The sequence below is a fragment of the Anopheles moucheti genome, chromosome 3 (genome assembly GCF_943734755.1).
Source record: "Anopheles moucheti chromosome 3, idAnoMoucSN_F20_07, whole genome shotgun sequence".
Classification (NCBI taxonomy): Eukaryota; Metazoa; Arthropoda; class Insecta; order Diptera; family Culicidae; genus Anopheles; species Anopheles moucheti.
In genome coordinates this window covers 62,909,654-62,936,060 of record NC_069141.1, presented here as the reverse complement: position 1 = coordinate 62,936,060, position 26,407 = coordinate 62,909,654, and the positions used below count along the sequence as shown (strand labels likewise).

Sequence of the window (26,407 nt, the reverse complement as noted above, 5' to 3'; positions counted from 1 at the left end):
TATGTGGAAATTGAGCTACCCAAGCAGACTGAATCTCCTTCCAGCCGTTGCCATCTAGCTTTAAATAAACTTTGCCATTTATTAGGTAAATAATACGATGTTTTACACGAATACCACCACTTCATTCTTCGGGATAATGGCATGGTACTTAGAATCAAATGCTTTAGACCGAAGCTCTGTATATAGTAATACATATAATTGAGTGTTTACAGTATTTTTCTTATTCATTTTCTTTTCAGCTTAGTTGAACAAGTCTTACATCGCCAGGTCACTCGCCACTTGTCAGAAAAATCGATTAGAAGCTGCTTTCTTCCGCACCCGGCTTTATCGGATTGGAGTTTCCATTGAATGATACGATGAATTTTGGATTTAGTGGATTTTTAGTAATTTTAGTTATTTGTAGTAATGGCATGATGAATGAGAAATGATTTGCTCTGCAACGGGGTAGGAACTGTCTTCAAAGTTCCTACTCAACTCCTATTCCGTCACGTCCTCGCCGTGCAGAGTGGTAACATGTGTCACCATGTACCCAAGCTTGGGTACGAGAGTTAGTTCTAACCCCTTGGGTGGATGGTAGCAAATGGCAAAATCGGAGGGGGGTGGGTAGTCCAGGTTTCTCGGCTTCTGAACGTCGGGGAGACTAGAAGACGCCAAACATGCCACGATGTCTTCCAGAGGTACTTGGGGGCTTGAGCGCAGGCCCAGTCACCCTGCCTCAGCCTAAGGTATAAGAATCGAAACGGTCTTAACGATATACGATCTACGCAACGCCCCCAGACTACGATTGTTATGAATGACATCTCCGGAAAATACTAACATCATTAAACTCAGGAAATTAGATCAATCACTACCAAGCATTTGATCCAATTCAATATTCAATAGAACGGCGTATGTGTCGATTGATTCGGTTAGAAATATTAGTACCTGCGCTGGTCTGTACATAAAATACGGCCGATACGTCCTGGCGTTCTAAAGAAAAAAATACATTTCCTTTTCAAAAACAATTTTGAAAAACCATACATTTTTTTTCTTTCATGAAAAACAATACAATTGGAGGTTTGCAAAAATCATGGACAGCACTAAAATAAAAAAAATGAGTGAACATTATAAAAGAATGCTACGAATCTGTCTATTTATATGATGGATGATAAAAAAAATCGAAAACCCCTAAACTGAAAGTAAATTAACGAAGAATCAGAGGTTAATGTAAAAGGAATCCAACGAAGCAAATAAAAAGCCTCATAACAGTGGCGATCATTTGAGTTGCAGGATGGATAAAAATCATCGGCAACGTTGAAATATTCAACAAAACGAAAACATGGTACCCCTAAAAACGAAATGAATTGAAATATTGGCCTGTTATAATTTAAGAAATCATGAGGGTTTAACAAAGAAAAATGGAAAAAAACGAACAAAAGCAATTAGAGTACAACAAATATGTAATAGGAGAAACAATATATTTAAAAGCGCACAGAATAATAAAAACATAACAAATCATGAAAAATATAAATATTTAAGTACAAAAAAAAAAGAATTATGATACCCTATATCCAATCCACAAAAATAATATTTAATAATTTTTGTTTTGTTTTTCGTTAGAATGGCCTAACCGTATCGACTTTTTGTACCACGTAGCCGGATAGTCAGTCCTTGCTACGGGGGATTGGTCCGGATGGGATTTTTGGTCCGGTCCGTTCGTGTGAAGACCGACTCTGCTACCATCATGCCACCGGGCCGTCACATATTTAATAATTATGATAATGAAAGAAAATATAAAAGTGTTAAAATTATGTAAATTCATTAATTCTACTTTATTTATCACGGTGTAAGGTTATGCCAGAAAATTTTGTAACTAGACTGTTTCACTGGCCAAATTTTTATTCACCTTTAAAGTATTAGACCAAACGTTGAAGCACGAGACCAAGGAAACGCACCGTCGAAAGTGTTCTCTTTATTTGAATACGGAAGATTACATGCCCAAGTTGGAAAGGAACTAGCGTGCGTTATTCTAGTATAGTATCTGTATCTTTTGTCGATACTGACTGTCGAACTGTTTATCGGAATTGGTGTAATAGCAAAATAAGCTGTTTAGTGGCGGTGGAGATCTTTTTCAGCTGCATTATAGTAGTAATTTGGCTGCTGATGGTGCTTGGGAATGAAGTCCTTTAGTAATTTCGTGTTTCATTTTATGTATTAAAAATGCTCTATGAGTCGTCTAAATTGTTGTTTATTAGTTTTTAAAAAAATATTTTAGCTTGCTTTGAGAAAAAAGTTTTTTAAAAAATAATTTATCAAACTATTTTGACCAACGGATCGCCCGCTATGGGAAAGTACCATTTGTCAAAAACTCCGTCGAAAACAAACCACTACAAACGCACAATGACCTTATCTGCAGAACTGTCAACAAAACAAAATTTAGCAAAAAATAGAGTGATCTGCGAATATCTTACGGCTACGTATGGCATTGTGAAATATTACGATCTGTCTGCTTTACTTTGTATAATACCGACAGAATCTGCTCTCTGCGTGCTTTTTCCTTCTATTATTTCCAAGGGAATCATCGCGCTCCGGAAGGGTATCCGCAGGGCTTGTAACAACGTGCCAAAGAAAGAAGAAATACATTCGTAATTCTCAGCCCGTTGTTTGTCAATGTTTGCGTTCGTTTCGGTTCCGTCTCGTTGCCGCACTTGCAGCCGTTTGCTGTCGTTTGAACGAAGAAAAAATAGCAACGACCGCTGGTAACAGTGTACCCAAACTAGCGAACATATACACAGGATGCCCTGCGAAAAGTGCAATGTGAAGTTTGGCATTATAACGCGTAAAAAATCCTGCTATGAATGCCATCGACTGTTCTGCCGGAACTGTCTTTCGAAGCGGCAGGATCGGTTCCTTTGCCCGAACTGTACCATCTTCACCAAAAGGCCTCTATCGCGCATCGATCTGGCCGCACTAAAAGTGAAAGATCTCATCTTTTACTTGCAGTCGAAACATATTTCCACATCCGGTTGCGTGGGTAAGTTATACATCACCGTTACAGTGGGCTGAACGATAATGTGTCTTTCCGATGGATAACGTTGCTGTCTTGTCTATTGTAGAAAAAGACGACCTGATTAATTTGGTCATTGCTCATGTGAATTCCGGTGGTAGTTCACCGCGCACGCCGGGGAGTTTTAGTGCCACATCATCCAACACGGAATCGGCTTCCGGCGGATCGTCACGCTATGGAAGCTTCTATCGAAACGGAACCAAAAACTGTACAAACACGTTCGATCAGATCAAAAATACCTGCCAGAATTTATTTTCCACATTTTCGGACAAACTTAATGGAGGTAAGTGAACAATGATATGTCGTGAAGTCGTCCGCATAATTCACACTTTTTTTGAATCGCTATTTGAAGATGTTCCGGAGACTGGCCGTCCTAGCACCGGTTTTGCGACGCAAGAAGAACAGCGTCACATATTCACTCAGCCTCGCTTCGGCAGCAACAATGTCTACCATTCCGTCGATCCAAGCGTTCATTCAAATACCGGCGCCAGTAACTTCCCTCTCCACACGACACATCCCGAGGCCGACAATAACCAAAGAGCGGAAGCACAATACAATGCAGAACAGGGAGAGCGGCCAGTACATTTCAGCAGTGCTAGCAGTGGAACGACAAGTGGGGCTGATTCCAGTGCCGCATCTTCTTCGTTTTCATCGCCCAGCCGCGATGTTTCTTCGCCCCTATTAGGCGACCAGCACCACTCGGCACCTAATGGGCAAACGCAAGCCATGCTGGACGATCGCATTGAAAGCATACTGGCGCTAGAAACGGGCGGAACGGGCTGTGAGTGCTGTACGGATGACGAAGATGAGGAGCGAACCGGTGTAGCGATTCCCAAGGAACATGATATTGCTGCTAAAGGCGAGGAAGATATGCCACCATGCTCGAAGCAATCCCGGCGTAGCTTTTCGCAATCCAATCTGTTACCACCGCAGATGGCGGGCCCGAGCGCAGACACATCGGCCGCAACGACGAAAGTGGCATCGCGGAGTCAAACTCCTTCGTCATCCTTCGACGATTTGCTGGCTGATGCGGAAGGCAGCAGCAGCAATGCGGATCAAGCGATCGCCCCAGATACACTTGCCGTGACGACCGATACAGACGCATTGGCAACGACTGCGGCTTCGATCGATGATACAGAACAGTGGCAGATCATCAATACCTCGGACACGAACGGTGGTGGTACGCTGGAAGCGGCCACCAACAGTGAACTTCCGATGACTGACGCAACGAATGAGGCGTCCACGACCAACGAGGATGAAGAGAGCACGGACAGCATCAGTAACTCTGTAGAACTTAAATCAAAACCACCTCCGACGGTGCCGGTGCTTGGCCACAGCCCTTCCGTAGGCTCGACGTCAACAATTATAACGCGCCGTAGGTCCGATAGTTACCTGCTGTCGGAATGTTACGCCTCGTTGCGTCAGCGCTCGCTTGGGACGGGTCTGATCGATGAACCACAGTCACCTTTAATCCATCGTGCCAGTACGACAAGGTCATTGCAAACGACGGACGCGGTACCAATGGTTTTCGCGTTGGGCGGTACACTTAGCAACGATGCAATGCCAACCACTAGTCATGTGGTCAACCCTACCAGTACTGCCCATGGTATGTGCTTCCGTTGTGGAAAACGGCGAAACGGCATTCGCCGGCAGTTGAAAAAGTTCCGCAAGCAACTGGACGCGGCTACCGTTACGGAGGTGGAAAAACGGCGCCAGCTGGAAGCGTTCCTTAATTATCTCGAGCGACGCAGCAAAGGTTCGTTCGAACTGACCGATTCCGAGTCCATCACCGAAGAAGCGAGCGTTAGCGCGGGGGACGAAGCGAGTGGTGTCACCGGAACTGCCGCGGATGGACGTGGTACGGTCGGTATTGGTGTGGATGATCAGCATGCCTTTTCCTACCCGAAGCCACCGGAAGAATTGCCGGTCTGTACCAATCTGTACTCTTCTGGTAATCAGGATTTGGTCAATATGAAACAGATCAAGCTGAGCGACATTAAGGAAAGGTAGATAGCGGGACCGACACGAGAGAACTGTGAACCGTGGCCTAAATATGTCTTCCTCCTCCCTTCCCCATTTCAGTGCGGATCTAGATGTGCTGTCGGTGAAGCAGTTGAAGGGTATTCTGATGGTGAACCGGGTCGATTTCAAAGGCTGCTGTGAAAAGGCCGAACTTCGCGAACGGGTGCTACGGTTGTGGCGTGATTACAAATCTATCCCATGTAAGTATCGTTCGGAGCAGCAGCTGTTGAATTTTCAACCTGTTCTAAATTAAACCCTGTAACGTATTTTAGCAATCGAAAAACTTCCATCGGACGATTTGTGCAAGATTTGCATGGATGCGCCCATCGAATGTGTGATACTGGAGTGTGGCCACATGACCACTTGTACCGCGTGCGGTAAGGTGCTAAGCGAATGTCCGATATGCCGCCAGTATATCGTGCGGGTAGTGCGATTCTTCCGAGCCTAATAACCCTTCTCCCTCCCCACCCACCCTCCCTCCAAATCGTCTCAGGGTATTGTTTAGCAATGGGGAAACAGGGGGAGCGTATATGAGTTAGTGGTGGTTTCCTTTTTATTTTATTTCTGCGCACCTCCTCCCAGTCATGGCAGATTCAATGGCGGGCGGTTTTGTAGCGTTATGAACGAACCATGTTCTGCCCGCAGCGTTATTTTAATTTAAAAAAAAAAAAACAATATTTATACTCATGTTTGGGTTTGGTTTGTCACAGAATGGAATATACCTTCTCGGTAGCGTATCCATTTGGTGGTAGACCACGTTGCGCCGGTTGGAGGTGTGCAAGCAATCGACAAATAATATGCAATACAAAGACACAATTTAAACAACGTCCCACAGCAGCCTACATACATAGTAACACGCATACACGAGACGAACGAAAAAAAAAAAAGAAAACATGTGATCTAGTTAATCTAGGATAAAAAGCGCAAGTAATACGCGAGCGTAATGCAACTGAACTGATCGGGGCTGGACAGATGCCCTAACGATGCCCTTTGTTAATCAGTTTGCGTGGTAGAAAGGACACAGCATAATGATGGTCGTATGATCGATGTATCCGCGATACCGAGATGCTCGGTAGTATGTAAACACGAAACGGGCCTACAATACACAAATGCTAGTCCGATGTTTCGTTACTGGTTTGGTGCATTGCAATCGGAGTAACGACTCCAACAAAATTAAACAAAAATCAAACCCATGTGTCCGGTAGCACGTGCATTAGATGGAGCTCGGTGTGTCATCAACGATGTATTAAGTTTCATTTCGATAGCAGAACTTTACTTCCCGAATGCAGTGCGTAATCGTAAGATGTTCCAATACACAGTACACACTCTCTGCAGTTTCCACTGACTGCACTGCGCCACCATTTGTTAATACCGTTTCGATAACCAAACCACGTATGCGTCGCTAACGCAATCAACCTATTTACTACTCGTTCGATCCAATTCTTTCCATTAGATTTTCAATTGTTGACAAACGTAACATGTACAAGCAGAACAAAAAAAAAAGGTTAATGAATTCCAATTGCATCTAGCGTAAATACCGTAACAATAAACATATGAAACGGCAAAAGTCAATTCCATTCTAAATGTCATTTAGAATTGATCCGAACATGCAGGTAAACGTTTTGGTGACCATGAAGATGAAGTCCATTAGTATCTTAACTTAATTGGTGGCATTTTCTATCTCTTTAAGAGCTGTCGATTCATCCCATCAGTAACCCGCAGGAGTTACAGGATGCTATGAGATCCTAAAACTTGATTTTATCTCACTCGTTAAACGTTAAACGTAGTTCACTCTACTCTATTGGTACGCGTTTTTGCTGAGTAGCATTTCCATAATCACAGCCAGACCAAACACTGGATCGATAATTGGATTGCTTCCAAAAAGATTGAGACTTTTCTTTGTGCAGTCCTGCCTGTTATTGCATGACGCGGAAAGCAATGGAAAATGTGCTATATTCTTTCTTTAATTTTTTAAAAACTAATGATAACTAACTAATAATAACTTTACAAATATATGATTATATAACTAAACAAATTAATCTGCTTAAAATTCTTTCCTAAGCCGATAATGTGAACAAGATAGAGATTGTTTTCCTGAGCCTTTTTTTATCAAAATTCCCCTGAATGGTTGCAAATCGCTCCTAACCGACTGCAACCAACCTTGAATTGCAAAATTCCCCTACACGGTTGAAAATTTCCCCATACTGGTGGAAATGTTCCCTTACATAATTGGAAACCCTGTGTAAAAGATATGTCGTAATAACTTTTCCCATAATTGCAATATTCCAGTGGATTAGAAACAAATTCCAACTGTACGATCATATCGCTCACGGCCGGTAAGAGACCACCGCCTCATTGTTTTATGCTTCGCAGGAAAACATACAACGTATTGGTGTATTGGTGTATTTCATTCATCGTTTCGCGCCACCGTTCGCACCTGCGCCTATAGTGCGTGCGGATACGGCAGAAGAAACGCACAAAAAACATCTGATCGCATCGAAAATGGTACTTTCATACCGCAAACAAACAGTGAGAACGTGTGTGTGAGTGCAATTAATGCAATAGTTACAAAAATAGTTTAAAAACCCTTTAAATGACATAGCGATTTATCTCGCTTCTTTTATCGGGTCAATATTTGCGGTATGCGATAAGACCCTTCATATGGGGCTTTTATCTGTCCAGCAGAAGGGGTAGAATAAACGAAGAACGATGTAGTGTTGTGACTGTTTACACACAGATACAACAATGCAGTTGGAACTACCCTAGAGTGTGGCAATGTCGTCGTCAGGTCATCGGTTGGTTGGAATGTGGTTGAAGCGAATGAAAAAGAACATGAAGACTCGTGATCGCGTTCGCAGTTCCTGTTTGCCCGCGACCGCTTAAACTGCTCGAACCGGACCGCAGCGGGGGTCATTCAATGCCGATCGGTTGTACAACACAGTCGCACGACATCGGCACCGTTGCACACCTGGAGGAACACCCTGCGATGGAGAGTCTCGATACGGCCGGTCTGCTGTTTGAGGAGAAACCTTTGCATACGCCGTCCCTGGTGGAATTGCGCGATGGTAAGTGTTGCCAAGGGGTTGCCCAAAGGAATGTCCGGCAAGCTGACATGCAATTTCTGTTTCAGTGCTTGCGATTGGCCTAAAATCTTGTTTCGCTACGGTGAACGTGGAGGTGGTCGAGTGTCCGGATTTGAGCAAAGCTCCCTTCCATCTTGCTGGAACTGGTAAGAGCGTGTGCTCAACGCGAGGCATGTTTCCGAGCTTGAATTATCTGTCTGTCGTGTTTTAGGATTGAACGGCAGTCCGACGTTAATTGAAATTGGTGGACCACCCTATCTGCTGCCCACGGTGGACAGTACCAAACTCTACGATGTCATTCCAATCGCCAAACGTGCGCTGCACGATGACCAGAAGCCGTTCATCACAATCGGCGCCGGGGCGGGTCCCTTCCCGTTGGTGAATTCCAACTGTGAGGGAATGTTCAACCTGCGCTACAGCCCACCGGGGAATGTCGTCAGTGAAAGCCACCTGGCAATGGTAACATCGGAGCGGGAAGTGATTGTACGAAAGATCCCAAACACCGAGACGCGCTGCGCTCTGCTGGGCAATCTGCTCGTGGCCGAAGGTAATGCGGGACCGGTGCTGAAGGTGAGCTGCAAACGGCGCACCGGCAACAAAGACTTCATTGCCAGCATCCGCACGTGTTTGGAGGAGCGGTACGGTGAGCGCACCGTTGGCATGGGAGGTGTCTTCCTGTTGCAGGCCGGCAAAGCCAAACAGCACGTCATGTCACCCTTCTCGACATCACCCATCAACACCGAGGAACAGTTGAACGAGTGGCTCAACTTCTACGACATGCCGGCGCCACTCATCAACGTGGGCACGCTTGTCACGAACGAGTGCGATTTGGACCTGCGGCTACAACACTTCCACAGCTTTTCCACGCACGGTCACGGTGGCCATTATCACATCGACACGACACCGGAGGTGGTCGAGTATGAAGGATACTTTGTGGCCGGTGAACGGATCGTGCGTGTCGACAAGCCGATCCATACGCACAAATTCGGTCGTGACTAGTGCGCTGCAAGGAAGGAAATAATGCAACCACAACAATGCATTCCCACCACAACACGAAGAAGGGTCGGTTCGAGGCATGGGTATAAAATAAACCTTGACGAAGGGCATCAGCGGTATACATTGCCACTTGTGGTTGTGTGTTTGCGTTTGTTTTTGCACTCCGCACAAATGTAGGCCAACGTTTGCGTCGAGGGCTTGTACTGATAAGCGGAGATTGTCTGTTAGAGAACAAGCAGAGCTTCGTGGTTGACCGCGAACTGCTGTGTGAGAGCGATAGCAGATGGAACCGTGCCGGTCGATTTGCGTTTGTTTGACAGACCCGAAATTGTTTCGGGGCGGTTAATTGATTTCGGGGTGAATCTGGTGACAAATTGCTGATAAGTACGTTTGAAGAATGAATGGATTAAAATTCGTGAATGTATGAATAGTTAGGCATATAAAAACGGGTAGAGATTAATCTCCTTGGGGGCCCTGGGCGGAATGATAGTGAGGGCCCTTATTTTGAGGAAGGAGAGGAGTGTCCAGTGAATTTCAAATATTTTATTTCGGGAGGGGGGGGGGGGGGGGAGGTCTGCCCGGTGGTGATATATTTGATAGCGGCGCCGGTCCTTCACATGACAGGACCGGTTCAAAATCCCATCCGTACCATTCCTGCATAGGCAGGACTGACTATTCAGCTACGGAGCAGGAGGAGGAGGGACTTCATGACACCCCCGTAAAGAGCGATGGCGAAAAGCGTCCTGACGACTGTCGATCGTAGTACAGGTAGAGAAGGGAGTGAGCTGGCCTGGATGGGGAGGAGTTCCTTCGGGCGCCCTCTTGTGGCAAACATTAGAATTCCCTCTTACTAGGCGGTCAACTACTCCGCTCACCGTTAGACCTTCCACTGTATACAGAATATCATTCCGCACAACCTTGGACGTAATATTCAATTTATTAGAATGTAGGATTCCAGAACCCCCCATTGTACTCGTCATAGATACTTTGCCAAAACGCTATCCTCTCCCTGTCCGGATCGATCGCCATCTGCGGTTCGGCACCGATGCGTAAGTAAGGCAGACGAATAGGTGCAGTAGAATGTGATTCCATCACATGTGGTACGGGTGTCCAGCGAAAGGGCAGAGACCGATCGTGCGATGGTGTGGGGTTACCGTACCAGGCAAAGTTGGACCACATGCGACACATGTATCGTCGAACGCGTGCCTCGATCGATTGCGGAAGTACCTCCTTCGGGAACATACGCATACTACCCATAACAATAAACAGTCTGTTAGATGGGGAAACACTAAAAAGCTAACCGTGTGTACTTACCGGAACAGATAACCCAGCTCATCGGCGTGATATGCACCGGCAATGGGGAAAGGCAAAAGCTTCTTGTACAGGTTCAGCTCACCTTCGTACTCAAAGCGGTAGAAGTACAATGGCGATCGTTGCTGATAACGAGCGTGCATTTCAGCCATGATCCTCACACCGATCGTGAAGCTAACATCTGACACCAGATTGGCACATTCTTCGATTTTTCGTGGCGCGTAACCTTCCGAACCGTAGTAAAATGTTTCAATCTTGCGTGCTAGTGCTTTCGCCTCTGCTGTCCCATGGCGGACGTTGATCGTGCGCGGTATAATGCGCTCCATATCGTTCCGGTAACGCTCAGGATATTTCGTGATGTGGCGCAGAAAGCCACCACCCTCGCGGTCGTTATATCCGAGCAGTAGAGGAATTGGGGGAATATGTCCAGGTGTACGCATCGCTGTGATGGGATGCAGAGGCACTATTGGATCCGTTCCAGCACCATCCACCACCGGTCGGAAGGGTATCAAGATAGTTCCACGTTTTTCCTCTTCCGTCGCGGTCCGATCACACAGTTCGGCCAGCTGTTTTGCCGATGCGGTGCGTAACGTTTCGAGGATCTCCCGATCAGTACTGGCGGATGGTTTAATCAGCTTGGCAAGACTTCGCGTATTACGTAGCGTATCGTTTGGCACGGCATAATCCGCTATCGCTACACTGCTTTGACATATCGCCTTGTGGAAGTATTGCGTAGACAGAGGCGATAGCAGATGAAGATGGACAGATATGGAACCGGCACTTTCCCCAAACAGTGTCACGTTGCTCGGATCACCGTTGAAGTGAGCGATGTTTTCTGCCACCCAGCGCAGTGCCATCAGCTGATCCTTCAGTGCCATATTACCTTCGATTCCCTGCGATGGGAGGTGAAGAAATCCGAGCGGACCTAATCGATAGTTGAACGTTACGACGACAACATTCTGCTCGAGCAGATCCTCCGGCGAGTAACTGTGGGAAACCGTTCTTGCAATTAATGTGAACTACAATCGTGTTGTTTGACCGTCTTACCAATCGCTGTTTCCGCTTCCATATTTAAACGCACCACCGTGTATAAACACCATGACCGGCAAGGGTGCATCGGGCCGGTGCATTTGTGGCGTGTACACGTTCAAGTACAAACAGTTTTCCGAACCTTGCCAGCGCTGATTGAAGGGATTTTTCGCTACACACGTGTCTCTTTCCACGCTGCAGTCCAGCGTGGGAGAGGCGAACTTCGTTAATGGTCGTGGAGGTTGGAAACGATTTTCGTTAACCGGTGCAGTGGCATACGGTATGCCACGAAATGCGTAAAAATCGTTCCCATCTGCAAGCTTTTCCACTACCCCACATACGGTACCACACTTCAGCTCAACATTCTTGCGATTTACGTTACTGATCTGTAAGTTTAAGAAGAACATTGAAGAATTCGCTACGAACGAACTGTTAAATGTATCTTACGTTTCGCGCAAATCTGGACAGCAAATGATTGACCTGAGGCAAACAAGAAGTTAGTTTGAAAATGGACCACATCACGACCGGTAGGATATCTACCAACTGTTATTAACGTTGCTTGCTATGTTAGGTTTATATGAATGTCAGTTCGTTTTTGCTGCAAATTACCATTGGCGAGTCTGCACGCAGATCCCTGCATGGTGATTGATAAACCGAACTGATTGAAATCAACGTGTGTGAGAATGGTCATTTACAAAACGTAACCGTTTCCGGCGCATCTATACGTGTTTGAAATCATTATGGTTACTGAAGGAAACAAAACATTGCATACTTTTAGGCGTGTGTGCTATAAGCCATAAAGTGACTGTTGTGTATCGCTGTTAATGTTTTATTATGCAGTGGTTTATATGAAATTTATTAAAAATTGTGATTTGATCAGCCATTTTATTACTTTTACTTCACCATTCGAGTAAAATGAGACGTTACTGCCAAAATGAAACCGTCATTTACCACACGATTTGAGCAGCTGGTTGTGCACCCCTGCCCTACAAACATCACTGACATCCATTATCACTTTGGCAGTTCCGTTTGTTTACAACTGTATCGTTCGCGCAGAGTGTTTGGTTCGAGTGTATTTTCAACCGCATTTAAAATAGATTATCGTAATTGAACGGTGTATGCCGGGTCAAGGGAGGTTAAACCAACAGGCAAGACGTACAGCTAAAAAGTGTGAGCTAAATATTAGTTATATTTATTAATTATAAACATGCTACGATGTGCACAACTATTGGGCTCGAAATTTATGTGTTCGGCACGGGTTCCTCTCGCAACCAGCGTCCGATGGGCAAGTATTGTGTGTGGTTCTATAAGGTTTTGCCGTTCTTCCCTTCTCAATGCCTGTAGATCAATCTGTCCGTAGGCCATTCTTCACTAATAACCTTTGTACCTATTTCCTTCTCACATGAGGCTTCGATCGTATCTGAAATGCGAACGCTTGGTTAAGGGTTACGTTGTTGATTAGGAATTGGGTGCAATTGCGTGCGGTGCATGAGTTGGCATTTCATCTATCATGTTTCTTTATCTGAAATTTTACAATTTCGCTTCTGATATGGCGGGGTAATGTAATGGGTGACCAGTTATATGTAAAACAATGTTGGCAGTGAGTGGTATTTTCTGGTGCTTATTGGAACAAACAAAGCAGTAGGAATTCGTTCATCTTCGCAGTATCTGTCTGCTGATTGTCTAATTTGTATAATGTGCTTCCACTTACTTTACAGATGAGAAACGTCGATCGTGTGAATGTTAAAGTCCACCAAGGTACGGTGAGTGGCGTGAAGGAACAGCTTCCGAACGGCAACATTTTCTGTGCGTTTCGGGGTATACCGTACGCAAAGCCTCCGGTAGGGGAATTGCGTTTCCGAGCGCCACAACCCCTAGAGCGGTTCCCTTACCCGGTGTTGGACTGTAGCGTCGAGCGCGATGTTTGCTTCAGCAGAAATATGTTCACCCAGGAGGTGGAAGGTTCGGAAGATTGTCTGCATTTGAACGTGTACACGCCGGCCATGGATAAGCGTGACAAACCGCTGCCTGTGATGGTGTTCATCCACGGTGGTGCGTTTATGATAGGCAGTGGCAATGGTGATTGGTAGGAATGAGTTTGATGTTCTCCACAACTCCCAGCGTTTCCTTTCATTGGTTTCTTTATCATTTTAGTTATTCGCCTGAATACTTGCTGCAAGAGGATGTGATAGTGGTGACGTTGAATTATCGGCTCGGACCACTTGGTTTTCTGCATCTGCCCAGTCAAGGAATCGAAGGAAACGCCGGTCTTAAGGATCAGCTGATGGTGTTACGCTGGGTGCAACAGAACATTGCACACTTCAACGGTGATCCCAACAATGTGACGCTGTTTGGTGAAAGTGCCGGCGCTGCATCCGTCCATCTTCATATGCTTTCGCCTGTATCGCAAAAGTACTTCCACAAAGCGATCTGTCAGAGCGGTATTTCGACTATGGAATGGGTAATGCAGCTGGATTCAGTAAATCGTGCGAGAACGCTCGCCAGACATATAAATGCCGACGCCAAAACGGATGAACAGGTGTACCAGACGCTGATGAATGCGGACAAAGCGGAACTGATGGGTCTCATGATCCATACGCTTTCTGCCGATGAGAAACGGCGCGGTTTGCCCATGCCATTCAAACCAGTCGTGGAAGAAGGACAGCATGATGAAAATACGGTCGTGCCGGTACACCCGTTTGTTGCAATGCAACAGCCCGATCGCGTTTCTTCCATTCCGATCATTTTCGGCAACAACGATCGCGAAGGCACCATTATGATGATGGACGCAATAAAAAAGCTTGACCTGTACGATAACGATATGGCACGGATGATTCCGCGTACGGTTAACGTTGCACCGGGAAGTGCAGCCTGTGAGGAACTGGCCAGGGAGGTGAAGGAATTCTACTGCGGTGCGCAAGGCGTCACAAAGGAAACCGTAAACCAGCTGGCGGATTTAATGACGGATTATCACTTTGGCATACTGGCGAACACGTGTGTGGAACTACACGCGCGCTATCAGCAAAACTCGCCCATGTTCTACTACCAGTTCAGTTACGACGGTGTGCTGAACATGTACAAAAAGCTGCTTCAACTAACCATTCCCGGCGCTTGCCATGCGGACGAACTGTCGTATCTGTTCTTGTAAGTGGATCAATGGCTTCGGTACAGTGCAGTTCGCAGACTTTATGATATTATGCGCTTGTTTTGCTTGCAGGATGAGACTGGCCAATTATGATGTGAAGCCGGACACGGAAGCGGGACGCGTGCGTCAGCTGATGTGTCGGCTGTGGACCAACTTTGCAAAGTGTGGACACCCGACACCGGATGACGATCGGAGCATGCCATGCCGCTGGGAACCGGTTGACAAGGTTGCTCCGAATTCTGCTAGTGCACCGTTTCAGCTAAAATGTCTAGATATTGCTGTCGAATCGAAAATGATCATGAACCCGGCCAAGGAACGTATCGACTTCTGGAGAAGTGTCTATAAGCGATGGAATGAAGATTTTCTCAAAGTAAAGCTGTAGGGAGGATTTGTTACACGTAAGCAAGTGTACGCACCGAGAGCGATTTGTAATTGGAAGCGGGAATATATATATTTGTTTGCTGTTTAATAAACCGACAGTTTAGTTCCATTGCAGTATCTGCAGAAAAACAAACAAGAGGATAGGAACCGGCGAAGTTACTCCACTTTCGGCAACAGATGTGTTCCATTAAATTTGTGATAGAGTTCCTTCCAAAATTGGAACCGTTCACGGAAGAAATCGTTCGTCATTTTACAATCGCCAATGTCCTTCAGGTTCATTGCCGCTGGAAAGAAGCTCACCGATTCGTCCGCCACACGTTCTACCGGTGTCCAGTCGACGATCGTTGCATGTGGATTTCCAAACCGTGCAAAGTTTACCCACAAGTTGCAGAAATATTCACGGAACCGTCCCGTCTCGGTATGATCTTGTACGGCATCCGTGTTGTAAAGCGATGAACTAAAAGCAGGAAAAGCGTTACAAAACCATACACACATTTGCACTTCAACACGGAGTAAACGCACCTAAACAGATAGTACAAGTCGTCTGCATGGCAGGCTCCGATCTGGTCTGGCGGGACTTTCATTTCTTCACGGTATTTGTTGAGGTCTCCCATGTGTGAGAAGACGTACATATACAGTGGAGCGCTAGGGAGACATTGCGTTCGATTCGTTTAAAGAGACCAATTCAAAGTACACACTCTTCTTACCGCTGGAAGCGCGCGTGCAGCTCCGTTGCGACATAGCCTGGGAAGGTATTCAAATTGTCACCCAACACCGTAGTAATGTTACGCATCGTATCCACCGAAATCGGACGATCATGAAAGAAAAACTTCTCAATCGCTTGCTGGGCATACCGTATATCTTCCTCGCTTCGTACGTCCAATGTTGCTGGTATAAGTCTGGTTGGATCGCTTTCAAACAGAGACAGCTTTTCGGTAAGCATTGTCCATAGTATCAAACCCTCATCGTTGGTACTTCCCAACATTAGAGGAATATCTTTGCGAAACACTTTTTCGATAACTCGCGACGGATGTTCCGTGATGATAGCATCCGTACTGTCCGCCCGTTCGACGACGGGTGTGAAGGGAAACCGTACCAACATTGTCTGATCCCGATCATTCATGCTCTGGTTTTGAATGGCTGTCATCGTTTCAGCGGATGCGCCCATCAGCGTTTCCAGTACCGCTTCATCCGAATCATCCCGTGCGCCGAGCAGACGGGCCAGCTTCCGCGCCTGTTCTGCAGCATGACGCTGCCATACCCACTCGTTGAACGCCGTACCACTCTGGGCGATAGCTTTGTGGAAGTATTGCCGGGATGCTTCGCTGAGATAGTGCAGATGGACCGAAGCGCCACCGGCACTCTCGCCGAATATCGTCACATTGCTCGGATCGCCCCCGAATCGATCGATGTTTTCCTGCACCCAGCGCAAACTCATTCGTTGATCTTTGAGACCCATGTTGCCTTCGATGCCGGCCGATGGAAGGGAAAGAAACCCGAGCGGTCCAAGCCGGTAGTTGATGCACACGACGACCGCACCCTGCTGGACGAGGTACGGCGGTTCGTACAGGGTCGAATCACCGGTACCGGTAAAGAACCCACCGCCGTGTATCCACACCATGACCGGGAGCGGAGTTTTGGGATACAACTGAGGGCTGTACACGTTCAGATAGAGGCAATCTTCGGACATTCGCTTAATGCGCACATCATCCGAGTAGGAGCTGGGACCATCGGTGAAACATTCCAGCGGATTGGCCGGCAGTGTTGTCAGCGCCACCGGTGGTTTAAAGCGAAGCGGTCCGACGGGCGGTTCCGCGTACGGAATGCCCTTGAACATGTACCAATCGGTCCCGTTCGGTAGTGCACTCTTGAGTCCCACGACGCTGCCGGGTAGAATCGACACAGTTACCTTGCTATCAGCCATGCCAGTTGTTCTACACACTGCCGGTTGTGTACCGGGTGCCGCACGCTGATGTTGATCGTACAATAACAGAATGCACACTGAGCACGGCATGATCGGCTTATCATAAAGTAAACGATGCCGTTGTATTGCCGAATGTTCGCGGTTATGTTCACCAACACTCTGAAGGGAGTCGCGATTATCGGACCAGCCCACACGGCCGCCGCGCGTTTGTTGCATCTTGTGCGGTGATTTTGGTGGATCGTCATCACTAACGAACTGATATTGGCGGTAATTGTTTGACGAGCCTTCATCTTAACCTTGTGTCTGACCTCCAATTTTTGTACACCGCGAGATAGTGGTAGTGGTGCGAAAGTGGTCCGCTTTTCAATCTGACCCTTTATTTGGTGTTCGGAGGCTGCGTGGTGCGGCATACATTTCTAATGAGTTCCTCTCGCTTTGTCGCGTACTATGTTATGTCTTGATATAATTTCTTTTGTGATGTGAATTTTTGTTTGTTTCTTCTGCACTTCCAGTTACGCAAATCAACCGCAACGAAATGGACGAAAATTGCAGCGTTGAAGTATCTTCCGGTCCGATAAATGGCGTGATAATTCGGCTGCCCGACAGCGATGGTGTGTGCTACTGCTTCAGAGGAATACCGTACGCAATCCCACCCGTGGGATCGTTACGTTTTCGTCCCCCAAAACCCGTTACGCGACACGCGGAGGGTGCACCACTAGACTGCACCACAGAACGGAGCGTCAGCTTAGCCAGTAGCTATCTTCCGCCGGAACCGCAGCTCGCATCGGAAGATTGTTTGTACTTGAATGTTTACACACCGATAAACCCGAACGTGCTTGGCCGGGATGTGCGACCGGAACCTTTACGCCCACTACCGGTAATGGTGTGGCTACACGGCGGTGCATTCTGTACCGGAAGTGGCGATTCGTCTATTTACCACCCCGAGTGGCTGGTTGCCCAGGGTGTAATTGTCGTCACGGTGAACTACCGACTAGGGCCAGCCGGTTTCCTCTGCTTACCATCGGTGGGAATTTATGGCAATATGGGACTGAAAGATCAACGTTTGGCACTAGAGTGGGTGCAGACTAACATAGGCAAGTTCGGAGGTGATGCTGACAATGTGACCCTGTTTGGGGAAAGTGCCGGAGGAGTTTCGGCCCATCTGCATTATCTGTCCGAGGGATCGCAGCATCTGTTCCACAAGATCATATGCCAGTCGGGTGTAGCGACTAGTTCGATTACGTTTCAAAAACATCCGGAAAGCAAAACCCGACGGCTAGCGGAATTTTTTGGTTGCCCATCGGATGCATCTGATGCTGAAGTGCTGGGTAGGTTGAGGTACATTTAGAAAATAGTTTTAAAAACATTTAATGAGCATTTGTGAATGCTTGCAGAAACTCTCCTGAATGCTGAACCAGAATTGTTGGCCAAATCGCAAAAAGAAGCTCTCACACCGTACGAGAAAACGCTCGATTCGGTGTATCCGTTCCGACCGGTTCTGGAGGCGCCAGATTCGATTGATCCAATAGTGACGGAAGATGTATTCGTATTGCTTAAGCGAACGAACCAGCCAGCCAAACCGATGATACTGGGCGTGACCAGCGAGGAAGCGTTGTACAAGATAAATACATTCCGCCAACAGTTGCACCGCTACACGGAGGATACATGTCGCTTTGTTCCCGAATTGTTGAATGTTCCGCTGGAGGAGCGGCCACAGGTAGCGCAACGTATTGTAGATTTCTACTGCGGCTCGGCTGGCGTTTGTTTGGAGCGCGAATTTGAGCTGAGCCGTATACTTACGGACACTTTATATCTGCTACCGGCCGTTCTGGCTGCCGAACTTCAGCTAACACACAGGCAAGGGTAAGGTGTTGTTTGGGGTGTATATGGCGTCATGGAGTACATTTGTTAAAAGGACTTTTCTTCTTCCAGAGACATATTTTTCTACCACTTTAGTGCTGAAACGGAACTGAACAAATTTCGGCAACTATGGAAGGTGCCATCGGATTATCGAGGAGCAAGCCATGCGGATGATGTTTGCTACCTATTTGGCTCGAGTTACTTTGCCACGGATGCGATAGTAAAGGGATCGGATGCTTGGACATTGAGAAACACGATGTGCAGGTTATGGACCAGCTTTGCCAAAACGGGTGTCCCACAGAACCAAGAACTGGATGTGAGCTGGACTTCTCTCAAGAAGCCACAACTAGGATCCTTTAATCTATCAGCACTGGAAATAGGCACCGAGCTCAAAATGGTACCAAACCATCTCGCAGATCGTGTTGTGTTTTGGAGAGAATTGTTTAAAAAGTACAACAATTGAAAGATTGTAGCTTAACATTCACACCTCGCGTAAACAATGTTGAAGTTGATTTTAAATGCATTACTGAAACAAATCATTCTGCATTCAGGGTGACTTCATAGAAATCCATGTGACGGATAATGTTATCAGTTTGTCGTGTCGATTTAAGGTCGCACTGAGAAATCTAAAATCATTATCTGCAATGGCATATCTTTGATCCATTAAATCGGTTTTTATTGGTTGATCTGATAGTACACGTGCCGTTTGATAAGATACTTGATTTTATCTAACATAACATAACATACCTTGCTGTAAGTAATTGTTAATAAAATCAAAGGAAATATTTAAAACCAAAAAAAAAAACTTAATAAGAACCTCGTTAAAAATAAAATGCTACTGATTGAAAATTAAAGTACCGAAAATTGTATCTTTCGATCTGGTTTTGCATTACAAAATGCAAATATTTGCTGTTCGGTTACGCATGATTTTACGCTTTTACGTAAGAATAATTTCGTAAACCCTGTTAGGATGTTTAGGGAACAGCTGTAGGGCGTCTTCTGTTCTCGTCGGTCATCTTCAAAGCGGTGTGGGGGAGCTTTGTGTTTGCTTTGTTAAACTAGAAATAGCTGCACCGCCAATCTTATCTCTTCCCCGATGATAGCAAACCAAGCGAAACTTTAATCACCTACATGGCGTACCGTTTTTTCGGGTACGTGCGTTGGTTTGGTTCAGTGCCCAGCAACCTTCCAAACACGATGGTTATCCGCAAGCTGTACGTTCCACCGACGGTTGTGCAGAAGAATCCGCTACCACCGGTGGTAGATCCGAACTTTAGTCCACCGGCAACCGCTTATCAGGTGAGCTTCAGTGCGACGTGCCAACTGCCGAGCACGGATTATATAATGAAGTGCTCGTTCGCATTTTACAGCCTCCGGCGGAAGATCTACCGATCGTTGTGGAGCTGGGCAGTGTGAGCAATGGGGACCCGCTCGTGTTTGCTGACGATGTTGAGCTGGAGCTAGTGCCGGGGAAAATCGTGGGCAGACGAAAGGTGCTTCCGAATGGGTCGGAGTATTTCTCCTACCAGGGTATACCGTACGCTCTGCCTCCTGTGGGCGATCTACGGTTTAAGTCACCGGTTCCGGTGGAAAAGTTCGCCGAGCAACCGCTGCAGTGTGGTGCTGAGAGGGGAATATGTCTCGCTGTGCTGAATCTGCCACCGGGCCCGGACGGCGTTGAAGATTGTCTGTATCTGAACGTGTACACGACGAGCGCACCGAGTGAAACGCTCGGCACGCTCAAACCGGTAATGGTTTGGATACACGGTGGTGGATTTTACACCGGCAGCGGCAATTCCAACTTCTTCGGACCGGAGTATTTGCTGCAGCACGGCGTTATCTTGGTGACGCTGAACTATCGGCTCGGACCGCTCGGGTTTCTCGCCCTGCCGTCGATGGGCATTCATGGCAATCAGGGTTTGAAGGATCAACAGCTGGCGTTGCGTTGGGTGCACGATAACATTGCCCAGTTTGGGGGCGATCCGTCAAACGTGACACTGTTTGGTGAAAGTGCTGGTGGTGCGTCGGTCAACTGGCACTATCTATGTCCGACGTCTCGGCAATACTTCCACAAAGCCATCTGCCAGTCGGGATCGGTGCTCTGTCCGTGGGTTCTTCAGTATCAGCCAGAGGGTAAAGCGCGCAAGCTGGCATCGGTGTTGGGCTATGCGGGAGACGATGATGCCGGGGTTTTAGGTGAGTTGGGATGGATAACCTTCAATGGGAATCACGCAAACCCATTTACTTTTCCTCCGTAGACACGCTGTTGAGCGCGCCGGCCAAGGATTTGGTGTCGAATTCACCGAAAGCATTCGACGATACGGAGAAGTGCATCTATTACGTGACGCCCTTCATTCCATCGATTGAGGATGCTGCCTCGGAAGATGCGATTATTCTGCAGCGTGGCGAGGAACTGCTGAAGCAACCGAACGTAACCTCCATACCGTTAATACACGGTGTGACCAATGCGGAGGGATTAGTGTTTTACGGACATCTGCAGCATCAGTTCGATGAGGTTGCGAGCAATTTGGTGAACGCACTACCGTTGGATCTTGGCATCCCGGCAGACTTTACGGCCGCCGTTGTCGAGGAGGTACGCCAGTTTTACTTCCAGGACAAACCAATCGAACGGGACGAATTCCCGCGGCTGTTGGACCTTATGGCGGATGTTGGATTTTACTTTCCCGTGTTCGCAGCGGCCGAGTTGCATTCGAGATACCAGCAGGAGTACGTAATGTTTGCATTTTGGTGAAGAATTTGTGTTTAATTGTTTCGTTTTTTTTTTTGGGGGGATATTTCTCTTTCAGGGCTCCATTATATTTCTATCGCTTTTCGTATGAAAATGAGCTAAATCAGCTGCGCAAGCAGTTCAATGTTCCGGAAGGAACGGCGGGCGCTGCCCATGGCGATGAGCTGTCGTATCTGTTTAGCGGTAGCGAGTTTCCTGTCCAGGTAGAGCCTGGATCGGGCCCCGATCTGGCCCGTTCGTTGCTTTGCCGCTTGTGGACAAACTTTGCAAAGTTCGGCTGTCCCACACCGGAAGGTGATGAGGTTGGATTCCAATGGGAACCACTACCGCCGACGGCTTCCGGCGAACCATTTGTGCTGCGTGCCGTTGATCTGAACGATCAGGTGGCGATTGTGGAGAATCCGCTGCACGATAGGATACAGTTTTGGAAATCGCTTGCGGAACGTTTCAATCCCAACCTGCTACCGTGATCGGTTGGGTGTGGTTTTCATTTTTCGTTGGTGGATTATACCGTATCATCATTCGTAATGTTGAGAAATACATAACTCGTCGCGTATGTAGCCTGTGTGAGGGTAGGGGCGAAGTAAGATAACATTCCGACGGGATTGTGTACGTCGCGAACGATATCCGAAACAGCAGACATTGCAGGTGCCTCTAACCCAAAAAAAAAACTGATAAGGGTTAATGGTTTTTGTTTTACAGTCACTTGCGTTTTCTACGTACATCTTATGCATCAGCCGTTTGGCCTTGGATCGCTCAATGGCCACTCTTGCACAGGGTGGTTGAATCGATTCATGAAGCGTACACCCTGCGTCATCGGTGTTAAAGAGCGGGTTAACTTAAGCAATCGATGTAGTCATCGGTCGGTGCGCAAAATCGCCACGAGGCTGGTGACATTGGTTTGCTGTTGTTCTTCAATGTTTTCTTCAGACACTGCGAAGCCGCTAGCGTGAAATAATCGTATGCAAATGATATATGCAGTTGCATCGCAAAACTAATCGTTGCTACCCTCCGTACCGCTAATCGTGCTCTTGACCGAAGGTGAGTGTATGTGTGTTAGCGTATTCTTTATTTTATTGTTTTGTTTTGCATTGACTTTTTATAAAACGAGCGAGTTGACAGCTCGATCGCTACAGTTAACCGGGCGCGGCTGTTGTTTAGAGCTGATCGATTTCAACATGGTGATGCGAAATGTTCGCAAGTCGCACTCGACAATCGCCGACAGTGGAACGGGTCGAGGACTGGCTGCCCGGGAGTACGATGTAAGTGCGAGTGTAATGGAAAGAATGGATTTATAGCAATTGATGCTGCGTTACGCGTACATTACAGCCATCCGCACGCATCATGGTGAAGGTGAAGCAAGGCTCCATCTACGGCACCAAGGATCGTCTGCCGAATGGAAAGCCGTACTACTGCTTCAAGGGTATTCCCTACGCAAAAGCACCAGTGGGGAAGCTACGCTTTGCCTCCCCGGTGCCGATCGAGCGCTATTCCGTGTCCTATCTGGATTGCAGTCGGGAACGCAGCAGCTGTTTGGGACGGGATGTGATCACGCGCGAAATTACCGGTACCGAGGATGGGCTGTTTCTGAATGTGTATACACCGGCAATTGGGAGAGAAGGAACGGCGCCGGCGGCGCTGTTACCCGTGATGGTGTTTTTTCACGGTGGCGGAATGACCGGTGGCAATGGAGATAGTGGCCTGTACCTGCCGGACTATCTCGTACAGGAGGGTACCGTGGTGGCCACGGTAAACTATCGACTCGGTGTGCTGGGATTTCTTTGTCTGCCGCAGGCAGGCATTGAGGGTAATGCTGGCCTAAAGGATCAGGTATGAAGCAGTGGCGTCGATTCCAATGCGTTGGTTCCCATATTGATTCGTGCTTTTCTTGCTCGCACTGACAGCGACTGGCGCTCCAGTGGATCCAACAGAACGTGCATACGTTCGGTGGTGATCCAAACAATGTGACGATCTTCGGTGCCAGTTCGGGTGGCAGTAACGTGCTGATGCATTGTTTTTCGGACCGTTCGCGGCAGTACTTCCACAAAGCCATCGCCCAAAGTGCTACGATCTTTGCGGATCTAATCTACCAAACGGAACCGGAAGAGCGGGCCCGTTCGTTGGCACGCATCTTCGGCTACGAGGGCACATCGGATGACGGTGTGCTCAGTACGCTGCGGGACGTGCCGGCACGGCGACTGTACGAGGCTCAGTTCCTGGTGCTTTCTGCCCGCGAGCGAGAGTATGAGCCTATCTTTCAGTTCCCCTTCACGGCCGTTATCGAGCGCGTACAGTCGGTCGACCCGGTGATACTCAAAACACCCATGGAGTATCTGCGCGAAGTCGATCGGCTACAAGTGCCGGTACTGTGTGGGTACAACGATAGGGAGGGCATGTTGGAGCTGGTGGATATGATAAAGAATCTGTCCGTCTACAATAGTCGGCCCGAGAAGTTTGTCTGCAAATCGTTCGCCGTTGACTACTTCAGCCCAGCGGCACGCACCCTTGGGGAGGAACTCAAGAAGCACTACTTCGGCGAGACGGCAATCGGTCGGTCGAATCTAAACCAGCTGGTGGATCTGTTAACCGATCGCTTTTTGGTGGGGTACTACGTACTGTGTAAACTGTGGAGTGAACACCAAACAAAGACTCCACTCTACTCGTACCGCTTCGCATTCGAAGGTTCACTAAACAAAGGCAAGGAGTTGTTGAAGTTTCAGCAGCTACCGGGTGCATGTCACATCGATGAGGTGTACTATCTCTTCAGTTCAACCATGCTGCGCACGGAGATTCCACCATCCGATCCGGCCTATCGCATGCGGCAGCTCATGGTACGTATGTGGACGAACTTCGCGAAACATTCCGACCCGACGCCATCGTTCGAGGAAATGCATTTTCCCTGTCGTTGGAAACCGATGCGATCGGTCACGAGCATTGATGGCGAGCCAACGAACTATACGGTTCTATCGATAGGGAAGGAAATGAAAATGACCACCCTTCCGGAGTTGAAGCGTATGGACAAATTTCTGGAAGTGGCTAAACGGTGCAACGGTACGTACGATAACTTTGTCATACCGCGCATTGATTCGCGCCCCGAAAGCAGCAGTAGTTAATGATTGGTTAATTTATGGTTCCACGCTTTTGGAGGGTGTGATTTTGGTCACAGGCGTTGATGGAGCTGTAATGAATTTATAATAGAATGTGTTCAGAAATCATAATCCACATATGTAGAAGTCAATTTGAGCCCTCAAAACACTTTGGGAAAATAATCTCTTTTTAATCCGTTGGGCTACGCTAATTGGATTATTAATGTAGGGTGATGAATACTTAATGCTTGAACTGTTGCTGAAGTAGATTTGATGATTTGTACAACATAGATGTAATAGGTGACGATAAATAAATTCAATAATTATTTACAGAATGTGATTATTGTAAATACTAAATCTTGCATCAATAAACTCAATTTAAGGTTATGCTTCCGTTTAAAACATCTTGAACAAATGATCCAAGAATTGTAGTGGTTGTTTTTGAGCACATTTACAATTGAATTTGAAGGATCTAGTTGCCAATAAGCATATAGAATAAATCAACTTAACTTTTTTATATTAATCTGTATTTAAATTATTTTTTGAAGCATCAAATTTTGGTATATAATATACGTATATACGTTTGTCCAATGTAAGTGAGTGGATTGTGTATTTTTACTACGTTAACATTTTGATGTACAACACACAAAAAGAAAACAAAATGGAGTAGATTCTGATCAGTTTGGAATATAAAAAAATGTAAAAGATGAGGCGCCTCCATTACGATATGATAAATGTGTGATAATGATTCATCTGCGATAAATGTTTTTTTGTATTGACTGTTAGTAAAGTAATAAGAGTAGTAAGATAAATTTTTAATTTAAAATATTCATTCACAGTCACACAGTCAATTCAATTCAGTCACAAACAAGCACGTTTATGAAAAAAAATAAATATAAAAAAAAAGTTAGCTTAACTTTTTTATATTAATTTGTATTTAAATTATTTTTTTGGAGCTTCAAATTTTGGTAAATAAATGATAGGTTAATGCAATGCTACACACTCAACTGCAACACATCAAGCATCCGGTGATTTAACATCTTCGTCTACTGTACAAAATTCGTACCAAACAAAGCGCCATGCGTTGTAACTTGATGAAACTGTTTAGAGTCCACTTCCGCAACGGATCTAATTACGGATTCATTCCTTCAAGAGACCGACTTATCCGGTGCTCAATAATGCACAAAGTTTGGAGAAATAATTGATTTGCTTTGCTGCCTCAATGACTCCAGACAACACGTTAGACTGTGCAGATGTGGTTTTGTGGCAGGTATTGTTTGTTTTACGAATCGTCTTAAAGTAAATCTTATACGCATGGCGTGGTATTTGGTTTCGTAGAAGGGGAAAACCACGGTGGTGTTATCCATATTTGCCTAAAGTTCTTTTTGCCGCTTGCTCGCCGCCAAGGAGTTGTGGTTGGTTGAGCAATTAGAAGAAAAATGTTGCTTTTAGTGAAGCATGTGTCTCTCGCTTCGGTCAATTTGTTGGTCCATAATTTATCTAACCGTCCAACCCATACCTTGCCACTGGTCTGTCCCTCTGTTTCACCATGTCAGTGAACCACGGTAGCTTTCGCTTACCGTATAATATTTACATGCAAGCAAATTTACGCGAGAGAGGGAGAATGTGTGTGAATATGTTTGTCATAAAAGTATGACAAATGACCTGAAATTCGGCAACATAACGAACTTAACACAGAACGGCGTACAAACGCTGCTTTAGCAGCCAGCCCGTTGACCAGTTGCTGGCGTTACCGTGAATCGGTAAAATGAACG

The 26,407-nt window shown here is 46.6% G+C and overlaps 7 protein-coding genes and 1 pseudogene across 8 annotated transcripts; 6 read left to right on the top strand and 2 right to left on the bottom strand.

The window, feature by feature from the left end:
- Positions 1-2,549: 2,549 nt before the first annotated feature.
- LOC128305058 (uncharacterized) lies at positions 2,550-6,002 on the top strand. The gene is made up of 5 exons (XM_053042343.1): positions 2,550-3,013; positions 3,096-3,329; positions 3,399-5,052; positions 5,129-5,268; positions 5,341-6,002. The coding sequence occupies exons 1-5, from the start codon at positions 2,776-2,778 to the stop codon at positions 5,514-5,516; spliced, it is 2,442 nt and encodes an 813-aa protein (XP_052898303.1). The 5' UTR covers positions 2,550-2,775; the 3' UTR covers positions 5,517-6,002.
- Positions 6,003-7,914: 1,912 nt separating this feature from the next.
- Positions 7,915-9,268, top strand: LOC128305061 (ester hydrolase C11orf54 homolog). The gene is made up of 3 exons (XM_053042345.1): positions 7,915-8,133; positions 8,199-8,297; positions 8,363-9,268. Exons 1-3 carry the CDS (start codon positions 7,986-7,988, stop codon positions 9,148-9,150), a joined length of 1,035 nt encoding a protein of 344 aa, XP_052898305.1. The 5' UTR covers positions 7,915-7,985; the 3' UTR covers positions 9,151-9,268.
- Positions 9,269-10,029: 761 nt separating this feature from the next.
- LOC128302908 (juvenile hormone esterase-like) lies at positions 10,030-12,496 on the bottom strand (annotated as a pseudogene).
- A 30-nt stretch (positions 12,497-12,526) lies between these two features.
- Positions 12,527-22,016, top strand: LOC128302907 (uncharacterized). Its single transcript, XM_053039756.1, has 12 exons — positions 12,527-12,657; positions 13,206-13,573; positions 13,642-14,631; positions 14,705-15,010; positions 16,169-16,565; positions 16,732-16,903; positions 17,450-18,265; positions 18,332-18,800; positions 19,901-20,096; positions 20,168-20,993; positions 21,056-21,524; positions 21,605-22,016. Exons 2-12 carry the CDS (start codon positions 13,206-13,208, stop codon positions 22,014-22,016), a joined length of 5,421 nt encoding a protein of 1,806 aa, XP_052895716.1. The 5' UTR covers positions 12,527-12,657.
- Positions 14,952-18,367, top strand: LOC128305065 (acetylcholinesterase-like). 2 transcript variants are annotated; one of them, XM_053042351.1, is made up of 2 exons: positions 14,952-15,030; positions 17,450-18,367. In XM_053042351.1, the coding sequence occupies exon 2, from the start codon at positions 17,473-17,475 to the stop codon at positions 18,283-18,285; it is 813 nt and encodes a 270-aa protein (XP_052898311.1). In that variant the 5' UTR covers positions 14,952-15,030; positions 17,450-17,472; the 3' UTR covers positions 18,286-18,367. The 2 variants fall into 2 exon arrangements, with proteins under 2 accessions (XP_052898311.1, XP_052898310.1); XM_053042350.1 differs by lacking the exon at positions 14,952-15,030 and adding an exon at positions 16,939-17,204 and having other exon boundaries at positions 17,450-18,300.
- Positions 15,064-16,937, bottom strand: LOC128305059 (esterase B1-like). The gene is made up of 3 exons (XM_053042344.1): positions 15,721-16,937; positions 15,536-15,658; positions 15,064-15,470 (listed from the first exon to the last, which is right to left on the bottom strand). Exons 1-3 carry the CDS (start codon positions 16,935-16,937, stop codon positions 15,170-15,172), a joined length of 1,641 nt encoding a protein of 546 aa, XP_052898304.1. The 3' UTR covers positions 15,064-15,169.
- LOC128305063 (venom carboxylesterase-6-like) lies at positions 18,230-19,582 on the top strand. Its single transcript, XM_053042347.1, has 2 exons — positions 18,230-18,800; positions 18,870-19,582. Exons 1-2 carry the CDS (start codon positions 18,322-18,324, stop codon positions 19,258-19,260), a joined length of 870 nt encoding a protein of 289 aa, XP_052898307.1. The 5' UTR covers positions 18,230-18,321; the 3' UTR covers positions 19,261-19,582.
- Positions 22,017-22,724: 708 nt separating the features above from the next.
- Positions 22,725-24,659, top strand: LOC128302906 (esterase B1-like). Its single transcript, XM_053039755.1, has 3 exons — positions 22,725-22,808; positions 22,876-23,376; positions 23,451-24,659. Exons 1-3 carry the CDS (start codon positions 22,725-22,727, stop codon positions 24,657-24,659), a joined length of 1,794 nt encoding a protein of 597 aa, XP_052895715.1.
- Positions 24,660-26,407: the final 1,748 nt, after the last annotated feature.